The sequence below is a fragment of the Cryptomeria japonica genome, chromosome 10, assembly GCF_030272615.1.
Source record: "Cryptomeria japonica chromosome 10, Sugi_1.0, whole genome shotgun sequence".
Classification (NCBI taxonomy): Eukaryota; Viridiplantae; Streptophyta; class Pinopsida; order Cupressales; family Cupressaceae; genus Cryptomeria; species Cryptomeria japonica.
Genome location: NC_081414.1, coordinates 36,597,202 through 36,613,782, shown reverse-complemented (window position 1 = coordinate 36,613,782; position 16,581 = coordinate 36,597,202). Strand labels below are relative to the sequence as shown.

The window sequence follows — 16,581 nt, the reverse complement described above, 5'->3', positions numbered from 1 at the left end:
AATTGATATGGTATTGAAATTGACTACCTCTAGTTTAGTAAAGTACTTTTTGTCTATGGTTTGCTTTAAGATTAGAATGGTTTATATTGAAAGGAGTCAAGTCTAAAGTTTGGAACACTCAGATTTGGATATTACTTCTATCTATATAATGATCTATGAAAATGTATAATGGGAATTTTTTTGTTGCTTTTGATTTGTTCTTGTTTCTTTTTTTATTTAAAAGTAGATGTATTTAAAAATATAAAATTGGTAATATTCAAAATATCTTTAAGAGATCATTATTGAATTGTTGAAGAGAATATAATTACCTAGTCAGCCCCTAGAGACAATAATTTTTTCAATTATTTCAATTTTTTCATTTGATGAAATCAGAGATGACGCGGAGGGCTTCAACTGAGCTTGACTCCTCCATTTTTACATGAAGGAAACCGTGCTCTTCCTCTTCACAAACATGCACACAAATTTGTTTCCCAGATTTCTCGAGAGGTCCACAGTAGCGCAACTGTTGATCTCTCAGTATATCGTGCCCTGCAATCACAAAAAGCATGGGCGGAAGGTCAAGAGCAGAGGCAGCGGCCCCTTCTATTAGCGGATTCGAGAATGGATGATCTCTGCTGCTTCCCACAGGCAGGGCAGGTCTCCACGTGGTATCCGACATCTCCAAACTAAACTCCGGCGAGTTCTCTTTCTCGGAAGCTGTACGCTCTTCGCACCCGAAGGACGGGCAGAGCAAGAACACTCCTTTAATTTCCATCTCCGCCTTTGCCTTTCTCGTCCACACGCCCACGTGATATGCAATGTTCCCTCCCTCGCTATCGCCGCCAATAAATACCCTCGAAAAGTCCGCGTGAGAGCGCAACCACGGACCCGCTGATTCCGCCGCCAGTGCAGCGCTTTGATGGAGGAATCGTAGGCACAAGGAAGGCGGTGCTCGGGAGCCAACCTGTAATTGACTGAAACGATAAGGGCGCCCAGCGTGGCCGCCCACATCTGGCACACGCGGTGCAGGATGGGCGTTGCCCAGCTAAAGAGGATAAAGCCACCACCGTGGTAGTACATGACCACGGGAGTCTTGCTCGTCGTTTCAGGCGGCAGGTAGAGGCGCACCCACAATCCAACATCCTCGTCCAACACCACGTCTTTGTATTCCACATGCTTGTAATTAGTGGGCTCTGGCCGTAAGAGGGAGGAGAAAGATGAATCATCTCAACCTCACAACTGATCCGTCGCTGTATAGCTTGATTAGACCGCCGAAATCCTCGAGTAGGTGAGCCTCACTCTTCTCTGACATTTCTGCTTTCCTCCGCTCACAAGAGGCAACTGTAAATGCATTGCCTGTGTCGAGGGCGATGGTGCGTTGATACCTAAAGCGGGCACAACATAACTATCAGCCAGCCTGTCTTCTAAGACGTTGACTATTCACCTAGATATTATATTCCACACGTACATGGCTTTCGTGAGAAGTTCCAAAATTAACAAGTCCTCATCCACGACGAATATTAATTTGGAATCGTAACAAGTATAATACTAGCACTTAAAACAAAACTATATATCTATATACATATATAACATCTAAAGGAGGTGCAATGGTTACGTCGATAGTGAGATAAGTGACATGCATCACAAATATAGTTAATGAAAAACTATTATTATCTTTGATGTGTAACTTGGACCTATTTTGCTGAATAATAATAATGTGTAATTGAAGAAAATAACTAAGATATTATAGCTAGTGTGTTGCAATGAGAAGATTGTATTGTTGAGATAACTTAATGGAAGGAGATAGATGTCAAATCTCATGATTTTTATAACGCTGATTAAATTTTAGGTGAAGGTGAGTGTGTTGTAGAAGATTGAAAGAAGGATAGGAATATTTTCCTTTTGTGCAAGTAAAGATAACCTTGTGGGTGAAAATGTGGGTGAGAAATACTTTAAGGAGCCAAAAATTGATAGAATTTACTTAATGCAAATGAGAGAAAAATCTCCCATTAAAGATACAAAAGAATAATATTAGTAAGAAAAGGATCAACCCATCCATACTGTAGCCATAGGTAGAGAGGGGCACATAGAAGATAGTCTCCTTATGGGGATGGGTAAAGCATGGAATGGAAATGAAGATTGAAAAATTTATATTTAATTCATTCTAAGAGGATGTAAGAGGATAACATTTTCCATCAAAATTGATAAAAAGACGATGTGGATTTTTAGAACTGAGGAGGATAGGGATGTGGTGATGAATGTGAAGTACATGAATCCATAAGTGGAGAGAAATAGGAGTTGTAAATAATTAAAAAAATAATGTTCAATATGGGGAAGTATGAGTCTTAGTGGAGTTCTAGTAGAATAAGCTCTTTAATGGGAAGAAATGGAAGTTGGGAAGAAATTGAAGTGGAAGAAGAGAAGAGGGTATCTCTTTAAAGGAGAATGAAGAAGAAGAAGATCTATTATGAGGAAATGGATTTAGGAGTTTAAATGGTGGTATATGAGGGTCCCATATATGGATTTAAGAAGTTTATTAAGGTGGAGAGAATTTCCTAGATTATAAGAGGATATGAGAGAAATAGGGATGTTATTGGGTGAATCTTGTAGGAAAGTGGAAGTCCTAGTTGAAGGAGATTGAAAAATTACTGAAGAAGAGTTTATGGATGAATTATTCAATTCCATTATGAATATTAAGTTGAACCTTGAGGAATATTTTTCAGCTAAGTGGAAGTCATTATATGCATAATCTTGAGTGGAAAGAGTACAATAATAGTATGTTCCTTGGAGGACATGAAAGTGTTGGTGGAAATGGTGCAGATGCATGTAGAAGAAGAAATTAATTAAGACATTTCTTTTCATAATATTACTATGTGCGTCATGATTATAAGATCGTTTTATCTTGTTGTGAGATTTTTAGGAAAAAAATAGATAATTTAGTGAAGGTATCATTACTTTTATTCCATGACATATGTTTTTGTTATCGTTTTATGTGGTTTGAAGGTTTAGGTTGTTTTTTATTGGATCCCCTATCTAAGATTGTATCTGTAGAATAAGGTCATAATTAGGTATATTTATTGTGCATAAGTGTGTATAATACTTTTTTTATTTAGCTAACATAAATGGTGAGGTTTATGAGATTCAAAATATTGCTAACGATGACAAAGTTAAAAAGGATGATTGTTAGGTTCTATGTTGGTTCATGTACACAATTTATTTTTTGGTATCAAGCTCCATGGCCAATGGGATTTAGGAATGAATTTGAATTGATACCAATAAGCATTACGAAATGATTTACAAGAAATAAATAGGCATAATGGTCATAGACTCCATTCATTCAACAACCCTTGTTCAAAATCACGCTGAACATATACCAACCATTGTAAGTAATTTATGTGAAAAGTAGCATATTCTTTGATACAATCTTAAGATATTATGAATCTCATGCTAATAGATTACACCTTAACACGATCATCCAAGGAATTGTTTAAAGAGGAAAAATGTTCTTCATCAGTAATATGAGGTATACAATATCTAGTAAATCAAGTTATGATAAAATTCCTTTATCGTTTATTATACCCATAGAAGTCATTAACTTTAACATACATATTGCTATAGTACACACATCCTTGAAATATCTATGAGAAATATGTAAATGTTGAATGATCAATTGTTGAAAATTAGATAGGATGAGTTGAATCATATCCCAAATATTCCTATTGATGAAATGAACTTTACTATATATTAGAGTTGTTATTGATATTGACAAGTGCTTGAATAGGCATTTTTGTATCCCACATTCTTGTTGATGAGATGAGTTTCACTTGTTTGAAGTTGTTTACTGATAATAGCAAGTACTTAAAGTAGTAATTATTTGGTATCGTATACTATTGTAACAAAATAGTCGCTAACATTTGACAAAAACTTCCCTGCATTGCAACCTTGTTCATATTGCACTCTACTTTCACTTTTCACAATAGATCATCAATTTAATAATAATAACAAACATTGTGAATCATCCATGAAAAATACTAAAATTATGCAGAGCTTTATGTTTATCAAAATAGTCTTATATATAATTTATTGTTTTTTGAACTTTATCGTAAGAGTAGAAAATCTCATTTAAAACACACATGCGGTGGAAGGAGGCTCATGTCTGGAGTCTGCATATCCACTACTTACCAAATATAATAACATTAACATACCTGGAAAAATAAACTTCGATTACAATATCAGATATTGCCGCAGAAGCTGCCATGTAAGAGAACTTCTATTTATTAGTCGCCTTTACCCCAGCCGCCCACTTGCCCATCCTTTTCATTTTATGAAGTCAGAGATGCCGCGGAGAGTTGCCACTGAGCTTGGCTCCTCCATTTTGGAGAGAAGGAAACCGTGGTCTTCCTCCGACGACAGATGCACACGGATTTGTTTCCCACATTTCTTAAGAAACTCACAGTAGCGCATCTGTCGATCTCTCAGTATATCGCGCCCTCCAATAACCAAAAAAATAGGCGGAAGGTCAATACCAGAGACAGCAGCTCCTTCTATCAGCGGATTGGAAAAGGGGTGATCTCTGTTGCTTTCCACAGGCAGGGCAAGTCTCCACAGGGCGTCCGACCGCTCCAAACTGAACACCGGCGAGTTCTCCTTCTCCGATGACGTACGCTCCTCACCTCCAAAGTACGGATACAGCAAAATTAGTCCCTTGATTTCGAGCTCCGCCTTTACCCCAGCCGCCCACTTGCCCAAATGATGCGCAATGTTTCCTCCTGCACTGTCGCCCGCGAGGAAAACCCTAGAAAAGTCGGCGTGGGAGCGCAACCACGGATCCGCTGATTCCGCCGCCACGGCCTGCAGTTGGAGCCACTGCAGCGCTGTAATGGAATCGTGGTAGGCTGAAGGAAGGCGGTGCTCGGGAGCCAACCTGTAATTCACTGAAACGATTAGTACGCCGAGCGTGGCCGCCCACATCTGGCATGCGCGATGCACGATGGGTGTTGCCGGGCTCAATTGGCAAAACCCACCCGCGTGGTAGTACAATAGTACGGCCTCTTTGCTCGTCATTTTGGGCGGCAAATAGAGGCGCACCCACAATCCAACTTCCTCGTCCAAAGCGACATCTTTATATTCCACATGCTTATAATTATCATGCTCTGAAAAGCCACAGCCGAAGGGAAATGAATTGTTGCCTCGGACAACTGATCCATGGCTGTAAAGCTTGATAGCTCCGTCCAGATCTTCGAGTAGCTCAGGACCTTTCTTCTCCGACATTTCTGCTTTCCTCCGTTGGCAAGAGGACCTCCGACTGTAAATGTTTGGCATATCCAGGACGTGGTGTTAATAAAGTGTTCAAAGACGTTGACATATTCCAATCAGTTCTTATTATGTTGAATTGGAATCGCCACAATTGAAAGAGTTGCGTTGAAGGAAGGTTAAGATACAAGTTGATATTTGTTTTTGGATCGTCCAACGCGTCACTCATATTCTTTAATCTATTTTGATTCTCTTTCTAGACGAGAGAGATAACCCTTCATCCAGCGTTTCCTCTTCCTAGAGCACATTTTCAGCGGTTGCCTTGCTAAGGTGGATAGAAAATTACAATTTGGTAATGTATTGAGGATCATCTATCCAATTTGGTAATGTATTGAGGATTATCTTCCTTTGTACAATTTACAAGAAAATTTGTTGCTTGTCCAACACATCTGCTTCATATTATAAGGAAAAATAGTTTTCTTTTAGGCTACGTAAGTTTATATAAATTAATGAATAATTGAAGGTATGTGTATTCTATAATAAATATAGAAGTTTAGTAAGGTAAATGTGAAAGAAAAATAATTAATCTTAAGTTTACTAATGAATGAATTGATATGGTATTGAAATTGACTACCTCCAGTTTTAAAGTACTCTTTGTCTATGGCTTGCTTTAAGATTAGAATGGTTTATATTGAATGAAGTCAAAGTCTAAAGTTTGGAACACTTAAGTTTGGAACACTTGGACTTGGATTTTATCTCTATCTATATAAATATCTATGAAAATGTATAATGAGAATTTTTGTTGCTTTTGATTTGTTCTTGTTTTTTTTCTTATTTAAAGGTAAATGTATTTAAAAATACAAAATCGATAATATTTAAAATATCTTTAGAAAATCATTGTTGAATTGCAAGGGATATGTTCATCTAACCAACTCCTAAAACTTGGATATGATTGAAGAGAACAATTTTTTCCGCTATTTGAATGTTCATAAGAATAATATATAAATCTATATTTGTTTTAGAGATTGAACTGAAATATCATGAAAAGTTAATCAAAAGTAAATATTTTGAAATTAACATTTTGACAAAAGATAAATATTTGCCTCATGGCAGGCACTAAAAATTTATCGAACACAATACGGCACTCTTTTGAATTTTAATTTTTGGCATAACGTTTCAAACTAATAAATAATTTTATGAAATCCAAGAAAAAACGAGGATCATCGAGCCACGAGCAACGACAAATATTAACATGCAAAACTAATAATATATATTTCGCAGAAGATGACTTCTATTATTATCCTTTTCAGGCAATGTTTTCATTTGATGAAATCAGAGATGACACGGAGGGCTTCAACTGAACTTGGCTCCTCCATTTTTACAAGAAGGAAACCGTGCTCTTCCTATTCACAAACATGTACACGAATTTGTTTCCCACATTTCTCGAGAAGCCCACAGTAGCGCAACTGTTGATCTCTCAGTATATCGTGCCCTGCAATCACAAAGAGAATTGCCGGAAGGGCAAGAGCAGAGGCAGCGGCTCCTTCTATTAGCAGATTCGAGAACGGATGATCTCTGTTGCTTCCCACAGGCAGGGCAAGCCTCCACATGGTATCTGACATCTCCAAACTAAACTCCGGCGAGTTTTCTTTCTCCGAAGCCGTGCGCTCTTCGCACCCGAAAAACGGGTAGAGCAAAATCAGTCCTTTAATTTCCATCTCCGCCTTTGCCTTCCTCGCCCACACGCCCACGTGATGTGCAATGTTCCCCCCCGCGCTTTCGCCGGCAATAAACACCCTCGAAAAGTCGGCGTGGGAGTGTAACCAAGGCTCTGCTCCTTCGGCCGCCAGGGCCTGCAGTTGGAGCCAGTGCAGCGCTTTGATGGAGTCATCGTAGGCACAAGGAAGGCGGTGCTCAGGAGCCATCCTGTAATTCACCGAAGCGATGAGGACGCCCAGCGTGGCCACCCACATCTGGCACTTATGGTGTATGAAGGGCGTTGCCGGGCTAAAGAGGATAAAGCCACCACCGTGGTAGTACATGACTACGAGCGCCTTGCTCGTCGTTTCAGGCGGCAGGTAGAGGCGCACCCACAATCCAACTTCCTCGTCCAACACCACGTCTTTGTATTCCACATGATTGTAATTATTGGGCTCTGTTAAGAGGGAGAATAAAGATGATTCATCTCCCCTCACAACTGATCCATCGCTGTATAGCTTAATTAGACCGCCGAAATCATCGAGTAGGTGAGCCTCACTCTTCTCTGACATTTCTGCTTTCCTCCGCAACTGTAAATGCATGGCTTGTTCCCAGGGATATGATGCTAAACAGGGCTCAACGTAACTGTCAGCCAGCTTGTCTTCCAAGAAGCTGACGTATTAAACCAGATATTATATGCCACACGCACATGTCTTTCGAGAGTGGTTCCAAAATTAATAAGCTCTTACCCATGAGATATTAATTTGGAATCGTGAAAACAAGTATAGTATTGTTTCGGTGATTTTGTTAGTCTCTAATTTAGTGGATTCAAGCGTCTTGTATAGAGACGTGATTTCTGATTGATGGAATCAATGAGTGTAAAGTGGTGCCCAGATGACTAAGAGGCAATTGTGTGCCGCGTCCGGATTGGTCTTGGGTTATTTTACGAAGCAAAATAGAATTCTTAAGCATCCGGATTAAAGGCTACGATATGTTTTAGGGAATTTCGGGTCCATGACATGAATTGGGAGTATAGAAAGGGTATTTATTGGTTTATAAGACCAAAGCATGATAATGCGATTGGCTAGAAGCATGGAGGGAGGTGAAAGAAAGGCGATATGTAGTGTGTGCTCAACTAGCTATTAGATCTCTTGGTTTAACAATGTATGGGAATCAAGAGAGAGGAATATGGAGAAATTTAATATTGTAAACTATGTGATTAGGTTTAACAAGGACTTTTTTAACATTTACATTAATAGTTAGAGTTTTAATTTCATCACAAAGTTTGGTAAGGTCAAAATTAGAAATGTTATGATGTTCTTGTCAATGATAGGGTAGATATTTTTAAGGATAATTTAGTCTTATCCAAATAGGGGAAACATCGATAGACTTCTTTAAAGGATTAAAGGAGGGCATCCAAAAATGAAGAGAGAGGGGATGTGAATCCCATTTCAAATCCCCATACTTGACAAGAATAGCTTCTCAGTCCTTAGGAAAGGAAAAACAAAATACAAAGAACCCATGAATATAAGGGTAAATTTTTATCTTACCGTCAACCACAGGAGTCTAGTGAGACAATAACAACTTACGCAAATTTGGAAGCATCAACAAAAAATGGAAAAAATGCAAACCAAACCTTTACTCTCAAAGAATGAGATACTATCCACCACCTACAAGCCTAAAACCACCATACAAGTTGTACAAGCATAGGGGAGGAATTTCTAGGTAGTACTTGAGGTCATGGAATGGACACCCCTAAAAGGATTACATAAAGGTTAGCGAAGAAGGCCCTTGGAGGTAAGGACAAAGCCATCATGGGAGCAAACATAATATCACCATGAACCATAAACATAGTTAAAGTCACAAGGGAAGTGCCAACCACAATCAATGGGGAAGTCAGAGAAAAAGAAATAGGAATGCCAACCAAGGCTACACCACCACTAACAATACGGAAATCCATAACCAATTTGCAAGCAAGGGAGCCAAGTGTGAAGCAAACATATTATATTCCATGCACACATGGATTTTGCGAGTAGTTACAAAATCAATAAGCTCTCACCCATAAAGGATATTAATTTGGAATCATCATAAATATAGTATTCTTTTGGTGATTACATGTTTGAATCTCTGATTTAGTGAATTCAATCGTCAGGTATGGATGCATGGTGATTTTTTGATTGATTTAGTCAATGAGTGTAATGTGGTACCTAGATGAATAGAAAGAAGTTGTGTGGTGCATCTAACTTGGTTGTGGGTATTTTACAAAGTGAAAGAGAGCTCTTAAGAATCTACATTAAAGACTAGGATATGTTATTAGGAAGTTGGGGGTCCATGTTATGCATTGGAAGTGTAGTATAGAGAGATGAAAGAAAGGCCACATGTGGCTTTGTGCTCCACTAGTCATTAGATCTTTTGATTTAACAATTCATGGGAACCAAGAGAGAGGAATATGTGGCAAATGTGTTTCAATATTGTAAGCCATTTGATTAGGTTTGATTGACAACAATCCTTTAGAAGTATCATTGATCGTTCGAGTTTTAATTTCATCACAATACTATACAATAGATAAATCATATGTATGATGGTTTGCAAGGATACAAAAGTTTTTGATTAGTGGTAAAATAGGCTTTGAAGGGATCAAAAGCCCTCTACAAATGAATTTTACTAGGATTTGGGACGTACATGCAAGATGTTGCAAGAAGATAAATCATAGAAAAATAGAAACCACTTACAAAATGTTTCAAGATGGATCATAGACAAGTAGTAGCCAAACAAAAACCAACCAACGATAGAAAAGAGTTGTTACAAAATTGAGGACATAGCAATAAAACCAACCAGCTCAAGGAGATAACCATCCTGAGCCCATATTACAACAAGAAAGACATAAAGAAAAATAACCTTTTAATCTCCACTTTCATTTGATGTTGAAGCATATAATCTCTAGCTTCTCCAAGCTCCACCTCAATAGGAGTAGTAGAAACAAAATTGAAAATCACCATTTGAATAAAGGATAGCAGCAACCCCCTTACCACAAATCACATATTCTTTTGCAATATACATCTCCAGCTCTATAGGAAGATCAAAACTAGAAGCAACGACTAGCTACAAGACATCGAAATAGCCCACCAACACTCTCTCTACATCAATAGGAGAAACAAGGGTTGGATCTAAAAAGGGCAAAGGAACTTCCTTGTAGAAACTCTAGAAGGAAAATAAAAAAAGAAATATCCAAGACATCCAAAAGCCTAAGAATATGGGAAGCAAGGAGTAACTTGAGCAAGAACCAAAGAAAATTCCCCCATATCCCCTAGTAACCAAAAACAAAAACCTAAAACTTGGCCAAAAGTAGTGGCCATAGTTTCAGACAAATGGAAAAGCACAAAAACCCCCTCCACAACATGAGAGGTAACACCATCCAAGCAAAACAAACACATCAAAATCAAGGGGACAAAATATCATAGCCAACGGGCCGCAAAATTAACAACACGAAAAACTAGGTGAAATGAAAAGATAAGATAAATAGGTTCATACCCACCAAAATTAAGGTATCAATAAAGACAACACCCTTTGAGAGTCAATCAAAACAGAGAGGTAGAGAAGTATTTTCAACAACCCCACCAATGGTAGCACCAAAAGGACTAGGATCTACACCCAAAATAGAAAACCCAACAACTTCAAATCCCTCAAGTAGAAGTCCAACAATAGCAAAATCCCACACATGGCTCATCAAAACAAAACCCTTCAGGAAGAGGAAAAAAGGGTCTTTGAACCACTCAAAGTCGGGCCACAAAACCTCATGTAGGGCATAGAGGGAGAACCCACAATGCTCATCAAGTAAAAGACACCCTCAAAAGTAGCTAGACAAATGACTAACACAAAAAGTCCTTCTTAGTGAAATAGAATGGCCCGACATAGCCAATAAAAGCACAAGAAACAACCTTCCCAACAACATCAATAGAACAAGGACAAAATCAAAGGAGCAAAGAATATACTATGATAAAAGGCCCAAATTCTTCAAACATCAACCAAAGGCCTACCAAAACACCATCAAATTACACTTCATTGGAAGGCCCATTAATAAATGCCAAATCCAAGAAACCTTTGCACAAAAAGCCCTTCAACACAACAGGAAAAGATTAAGAAACACCCTCCAATAGGGGCAAAACTAGATCATCTTAGATCTATCTCCATCACTATCCTCATCTACATCAGCAACACTTGCTTTAGAAGAAACCTTAGTATCTCCCATGCCTCTCTCACGTCCTGCTCCTCTCCATTCCATTACAAGGATTCAAAAGTTATTGTTCATAATTAGTTTTAATTTTATCACAAGGATGGACAAGAAAAAAATTAGATGTTGTAATGAGCTAACAAGGATTCAAAAGTTAATGTTAATTGTAAGAGCTTTAATTTTATCAGTGTTGGTGAACAAATTTGTCCTTCTTAAAAGAATCCTTAAAACTGACTCACAATGCCCAAATTGAAAGACAAAAGAGGACCAACAATTGAGTCACTTGTAATGACAATTAGAAGTGCTCTCTGAATTTTGAAATGAAAGTAAAACTCCCTTCGTTGGATAAAATGTATGTTTTCTGAATATGCTTTTTACCGAAAGCAATAAAGGCAACTAACCTCTGCTCATAGCCATGATACAAATGCGAACAACAAATTTATAAAACAAAGGAATACCAGAGAAATGACAAAGTTATTTTTCCAACTACCCACAACAAATAGGGAAAAGATTAAATAATTTTCTTTCAAATATATGAATGAATGAGAAATCAAAGTTTCTACAACAAACACATGCATAACTAGAATGAGCTAAGAAACATCATGAGAATAACTAGAATTACTCAAAGGCCAAATTACAGTCAAAAGAAATACACACAAACACACGGATCTGAAATATATTTCTTCTTTCCTCAAAATGCAAAATAAATGACTCAAAGATCATCTTTAATCCTATCATGGTTATGCCCAAAAACAAAAAAAATACATCCCTCTCTTCCTTACTTACACTGGAAAATCCCCAAAAAAATCCCCTTGTAGCCTCAGCTTAAAAAAAAGAATCCCACTCCTCTGGAAATTTTTCCGATAAATAAACCTCCATGGTCTTTCGGTTACCGTAACTGATTCCTTAAAACATGTTTTTTTTTTCATGATCTTTTTCTTAATTCTTTTATACATATTCTTTGGAGACTCTTTTCAAACTGCTGCTTTTTAAGACAGTCCATGTCTAATAAAATAGTAAACCATATACATTCTGTCTCGTAAAGTATAACCCATAAAGACAACTCAAGGGATTACGACTATTGCACTTTGTAACGAGTGGGAATCTTATGCCGATTTGATGAAGACATCGCTTGAACCTGCTCAAACTCCTCATTGTGATGTTGTATGATATGACACATCTAGCTTTGTGTTGAAAACACTTATAGAACCATCAAAGCCTTACTGATGTTCATCATAAAATATATATTCTGTAGAGTCGAAGGAACAAGGCTATCAAAATCCCTGAGTTGAAGATTATCTGCAGTCAAAGTAAACTTGGCAAATGAGAATTCAAATGACCTTTCTCCTGTAATATCCGACCATCTGTATATCACGTAATCATCTTGGATGGATAACCAGTCAATCAAGCCAAAAGCGACATCTATGGATCCGTATTTTTGCATTGATGTCTAACACCATCTTTGGAAATTCTTTATACCAATCAGATCGTCTCCATTGTCGGTAATTTGCTTTGGGTTCTAAGATTTGGACAAGAACCGAATTTTCATAGCTTTGATCATTTTGATGGCTGGCTTCCATTAGCTATCGGGTCTCTTTTGACACTTACACAGTCACAGACATATCTCTTGGAGATGCTTCTACAAATAACTGTTTGTCGATAGAGGTGCTAGTTATGGAGTGTTGTAGATGCATTGTGGCATTATGCTTATTCTGTGTTGTCCAGCAATCCTTTCTTCTGGTGAAGCCCTCGAGTCCTACAAAACCAATTGCCTCGATATCTTTGTGGTCATTACTACCATTTCCATTCTTCAAACAAGAATTTGACTCGGTTGGGTGGCGGAAAGGATTATCGAAAATGCCAAGGTTATCTGAGTTGATCATATTCAAGTATTCTACCAACCGGCGATCTATAGTAAGAACCTGCCATTGAATTGTTTCTTGCGTCAATGGATGTAGAGTCATTTCGTCGCATCGACCTTCGCCCAAATCTTTATTCCTCATAACTAAAACCACCCTGCACTTATCTGACAATGTATCCTATCATTGGTGAGTCGGCTTCAATTACAAACTTGCATACTTCTTCAAAGGCCCGACAATCTGACCATGTGATATTGGGACATCGCGCAGATTTGGAACTTTTGAACCGCTTCACTTCCGGTTCTATAGTTCTTAAAAGTGTCGATGCCCCGACTTAACTTTCGGGCTTCAAAGTTTGATTAAATCCTTCATAAAATAATCATAGGGTCCGCGAGCTTGAGTGGAAGCCTGTGACGTATGGGGGGGTCGGGAGAGGCCCGATATCCCGATTCAAAGGGAACCTCTAAAAATTTATCAAATATCCTTTAATGTGCTGGTCAGGTCCACTTAAGATTCAGAAAATAATGTAATGAGTATTAAACTTCCATGCGAATTGATCTATTTCTGTCATTCCTCTTTCTCGGCGAAGACATTCCCTTAATGCTGAAAAGCCTATCACCCGATTTATGAATGGAAAGAACTCAGAGAAGTCGGCCGACTATGAGCATCAAATTTGCATTGCTCTGGATCCCTCAGATTATTATGAAATCATGATTGAATTTCTCTGTCATTTGGCCCACCGGTTTCCTTTGAAAAATATAGGCTCATCAATTCCTAATGAATTCCCTTTTCATGGAAAAACTCGCAAATTTTCATATTGATCTATTGGAGGATTCACAGGGGGAGGTGGGCCAACAATCACAAAGCTGGACAAGAGAGAAATCAAATGTTATGATGGTCTTGTTAATGATAAGGTATAAATTTGTAAGGATATCTCAATTTTGTGTCATCAAATGAATGAATTATTGTTGTTTAGGAATATTAAATATTATATTTTGGGTTTAAGAATACTTTCTATTACTAGTTCACATCTATATGGAAAATATGTTAAAATATATAATTTATCCTATCAACACTAAATAATTGGGAGAAAAATTTAAATAAATGCTTTAGGAAAGCTTTACAAGCATAGATATATTTAAATAAATAGTTGAAATATTGAGGAAGGAATTGCAAAATATTTTAGAGGCTACAACCAAAGAAAATCAAAGGAAGAAGATATTACAATTTCTTATATATCAAGGTATAAACATAGCTACATTTAAAGACAAAGGATATGTTTCCAATAAGACATAGGATTGCCAAAAATATTATATTACAATTTTTTTCTTGAAAAGGATTGTGTAATGTCAAAAACTATACCCCATGCAATTCCACCTCACATAAGTGCCTCCAGTTTAAGTTGAATTGCAGATATCCGTTGGCTTCCATTTGTCTGCTTGCTTGGCTCACCTTATCATCCCTTTTTTTGACCCCTTCCTTACTCTATTGATTGTTTAACTCAAGGACATCTAAGTGTCATGGAGATGTCCACACGTAGTATTAACATCCTATGAAAATACAATTGGAAGGTGGTCATTGGAGCATGTTGGTGTAATTATTTATTTTTATAGGATATAATTACACTTTACTTAAGTTGACTTAGGATAATGCATCTCATTGTAGTTTGGATATGAGACACTTAGGGAAGCGTCCACATAGGGATGATGCTTGTAGGAGAAATTCCACCTTTGGTGGTCTTATCTTGTTGTTACATCCCACATTCGATGGATGATCCACCTCTTGTGGAATATTATATTATTTCTCCAACCTACCTCTACATTTTCTTACCCACCTTTGTTTCTCATTGGGCCACATGTCAAGATTGTGTGCTCACATATCCATTTGGCCTTGCCTATATAAGATGGCCCATATTCATTGTATTTCTTAATCCAGTTGATCACTTTTAAATATTGATGAGAATTTGGTTTGTTCTTGTCAAACTATTGTCTCTCTTTTGTGTGCTTTTCATTGTGCCCTTCATCTTGGTAAAATCTCACATGCTATCAGATCCATTTAGGCTTCATTTATTGGTTTTGGGAGACATCTTAGAAAGCTTCTAATTTCAGATTTGAGGTGTTGCTCTTTTTGGAGGCATCCTAGAGCATTTTCAACCTCACCATTGTGTTCGAGAGGTCCTTTCCATTAAAATCGAGTTTAAACTCGTCCATATTTGGCAAAAGTCAAATTTTAGGTGTTGGAGAAAACTTTTTATCCTATACGGCTAGTATGGTATGATTTTGGTAAAAAAAATATATTATTTTATTATTTTGCGATTTTTTTATTTCATTATTTATTAAATTGCAAAATAATTTTTTTAGGGGCATTGAAAAACTTTATTGTATAAATTTTATTTTATATTCGGGGGCAGGCGAACATTTACCCCACCCCTCGTACGTTGTACCCTGCACAGTCTGTAGGGACCCACCATGTACCGTGCACCATCGCTTCTCATATTGTGAACCGTACTTGCCGTCAATCCGCAGCTTCCGCCGGTCACTGCTTGCCCCCGCCAATCGTCCTCTAGCTCCAATGACCATCACCGTCAGCTAGCTCCAACAACCTCCAGCAACCGCTCCGGCTTTGTCAACCTCCTGCAACCACTCCAGTAACCCACACGGACTGCCATGCCATGTGGCCACCACGCAGGTCCCGCTAGCTCACCGCCACGCAGGTCTCGCTAGCTCACCGCCATGCAGGCCCTACATATCAGCCATGTCACTGGCCACATCAGAAGCGCCCTATCAGCAAACATGTAAGCGATCGTGCAGTATGGACTACACAGTCAATGGACCTGTCAGCCTTCCATGTCACCCTATCCATACGATCAACAGGGATGGGTGACGGTTTTCTGATGACCATATGACCGTCAATTTTAGCATAGTAAAGTGCTGATGTCAGCCTGCATCAGCACCTTTTTGAAAATTTTAAACCCCTCACCATTGAGCAGCTTGATTTTTTGGGTCAACTTTGAAGGCCCATAACTTGCTCAATTTTGCTCCTTTTTTAGGTGCAATTTTTTTGATCTGAGCTAATTTTTCATTCTCTCCATAGTGGTGTGGATATTTTATGATTTTGGTGGATATTTTTTTTCATAAATTCCAGATTCTATGAGCTGTACTGGTCCAATCCTCAAATTTTCAATTGTAAAGGCTTCGTTTGGGCTCATATGACCTCCTTTTTAGGTGTTTTTTTTTTAAAGTGCATAATTTTTTGTCTACTTTCGTAATCTATCATTAGTTTGTAGTAATTTTGAGTGGATATTGTACTTTCAAAAACTAGTCCTTTTTGGCCTACTTGGTACTTGTAATTTGTTTCAATCTTAGTTTAGATCTCTTGCATTATCAATTTGAGTCTCTTTTGGTCTATTTGAGGCAGTTGTAAAGTTGAAATCAAAATTCCACTTTGCCATTTTTTGCTAGTGGCCCATTGTACACGTACTAAGTATAAATTGTCAAATCATCTTTTTTTTTTTTTGCGGGGGGGGGTGTGTTTCTTTGATTTAGTGAATTTGGGGGGTGT

The 16,581-nt window shown here is 37.9% G+C and overlaps 2 protein-coding genes and 1 pseudogene across 2 annotated transcripts; all 3 read right to left on the bottom strand.

Moving 5' to 3' along the window:
* Positions 1–355: 355 nt before the first annotated feature.
* Positions 356–4,237, bottom strand: LOC131858756 (probable carboxylesterase 15; annotated as a pseudogene).
* Positions 4,238–4,296: 59 nt separating this feature from the next.
* LOC131062820 (probable carboxylesterase 17) lies at positions 4,297–4,968 on the bottom strand. Its single transcript, XM_057996561.1, has one exon. The coding sequence runs from the start codon at positions 4,948–4,950 to the stop codon at positions 4,297–4,299; it is 654 nt and encodes a 217-aa protein (XP_057852544.1). The 5' UTR covers positions 4,951–4,968.
* Positions 4,969–6,635: 1,667 nt separating this feature from the next.
* LOC131062819 (probable carboxylesterase 15) lies at positions 6,636–15,599 on the bottom strand. The gene is made up of 2 exons (XM_059212203.1): positions 15,457–15,599; positions 6,636–7,602 (listed from the first exon to the last, which is right to left on the bottom strand). The coding sequence occupies exons 1-2, from the start codon at positions 15,597–15,599 to the stop codon at positions 6,636–6,638; spliced, it is 1,110 nt and encodes a 369-aa protein (XP_059068186.1).
* Between the last annotated feature and the right edge of the window lie 982 nt (positions 15,600–16,581).

Excerpts from the sequence above, each read along its gene's own strand:
- LOC131062820 (XM_057996561.1), bottom strand. The coding sequence starts at position 4,950 with ATGTGGGCGGCCACGCTCGGCGTACTAATCGTTTCAGTGAATTACAGG.
- LOC131062819 (XM_059212203.1), bottom strand. The coding sequence starts at position 15,599 with ATGGTCATTGGAGCTAGAGGACGATTGGCGGGGGCAAGCAGTGACCGG. Across the intron at positions 7,603-15,456 it reads CAGACTGTGCAGGGTACAAC|CTTCTTGGAAGACAAGCTGG; the intron begins GTACGAGGGGTG and ends TTAATACGTCAG.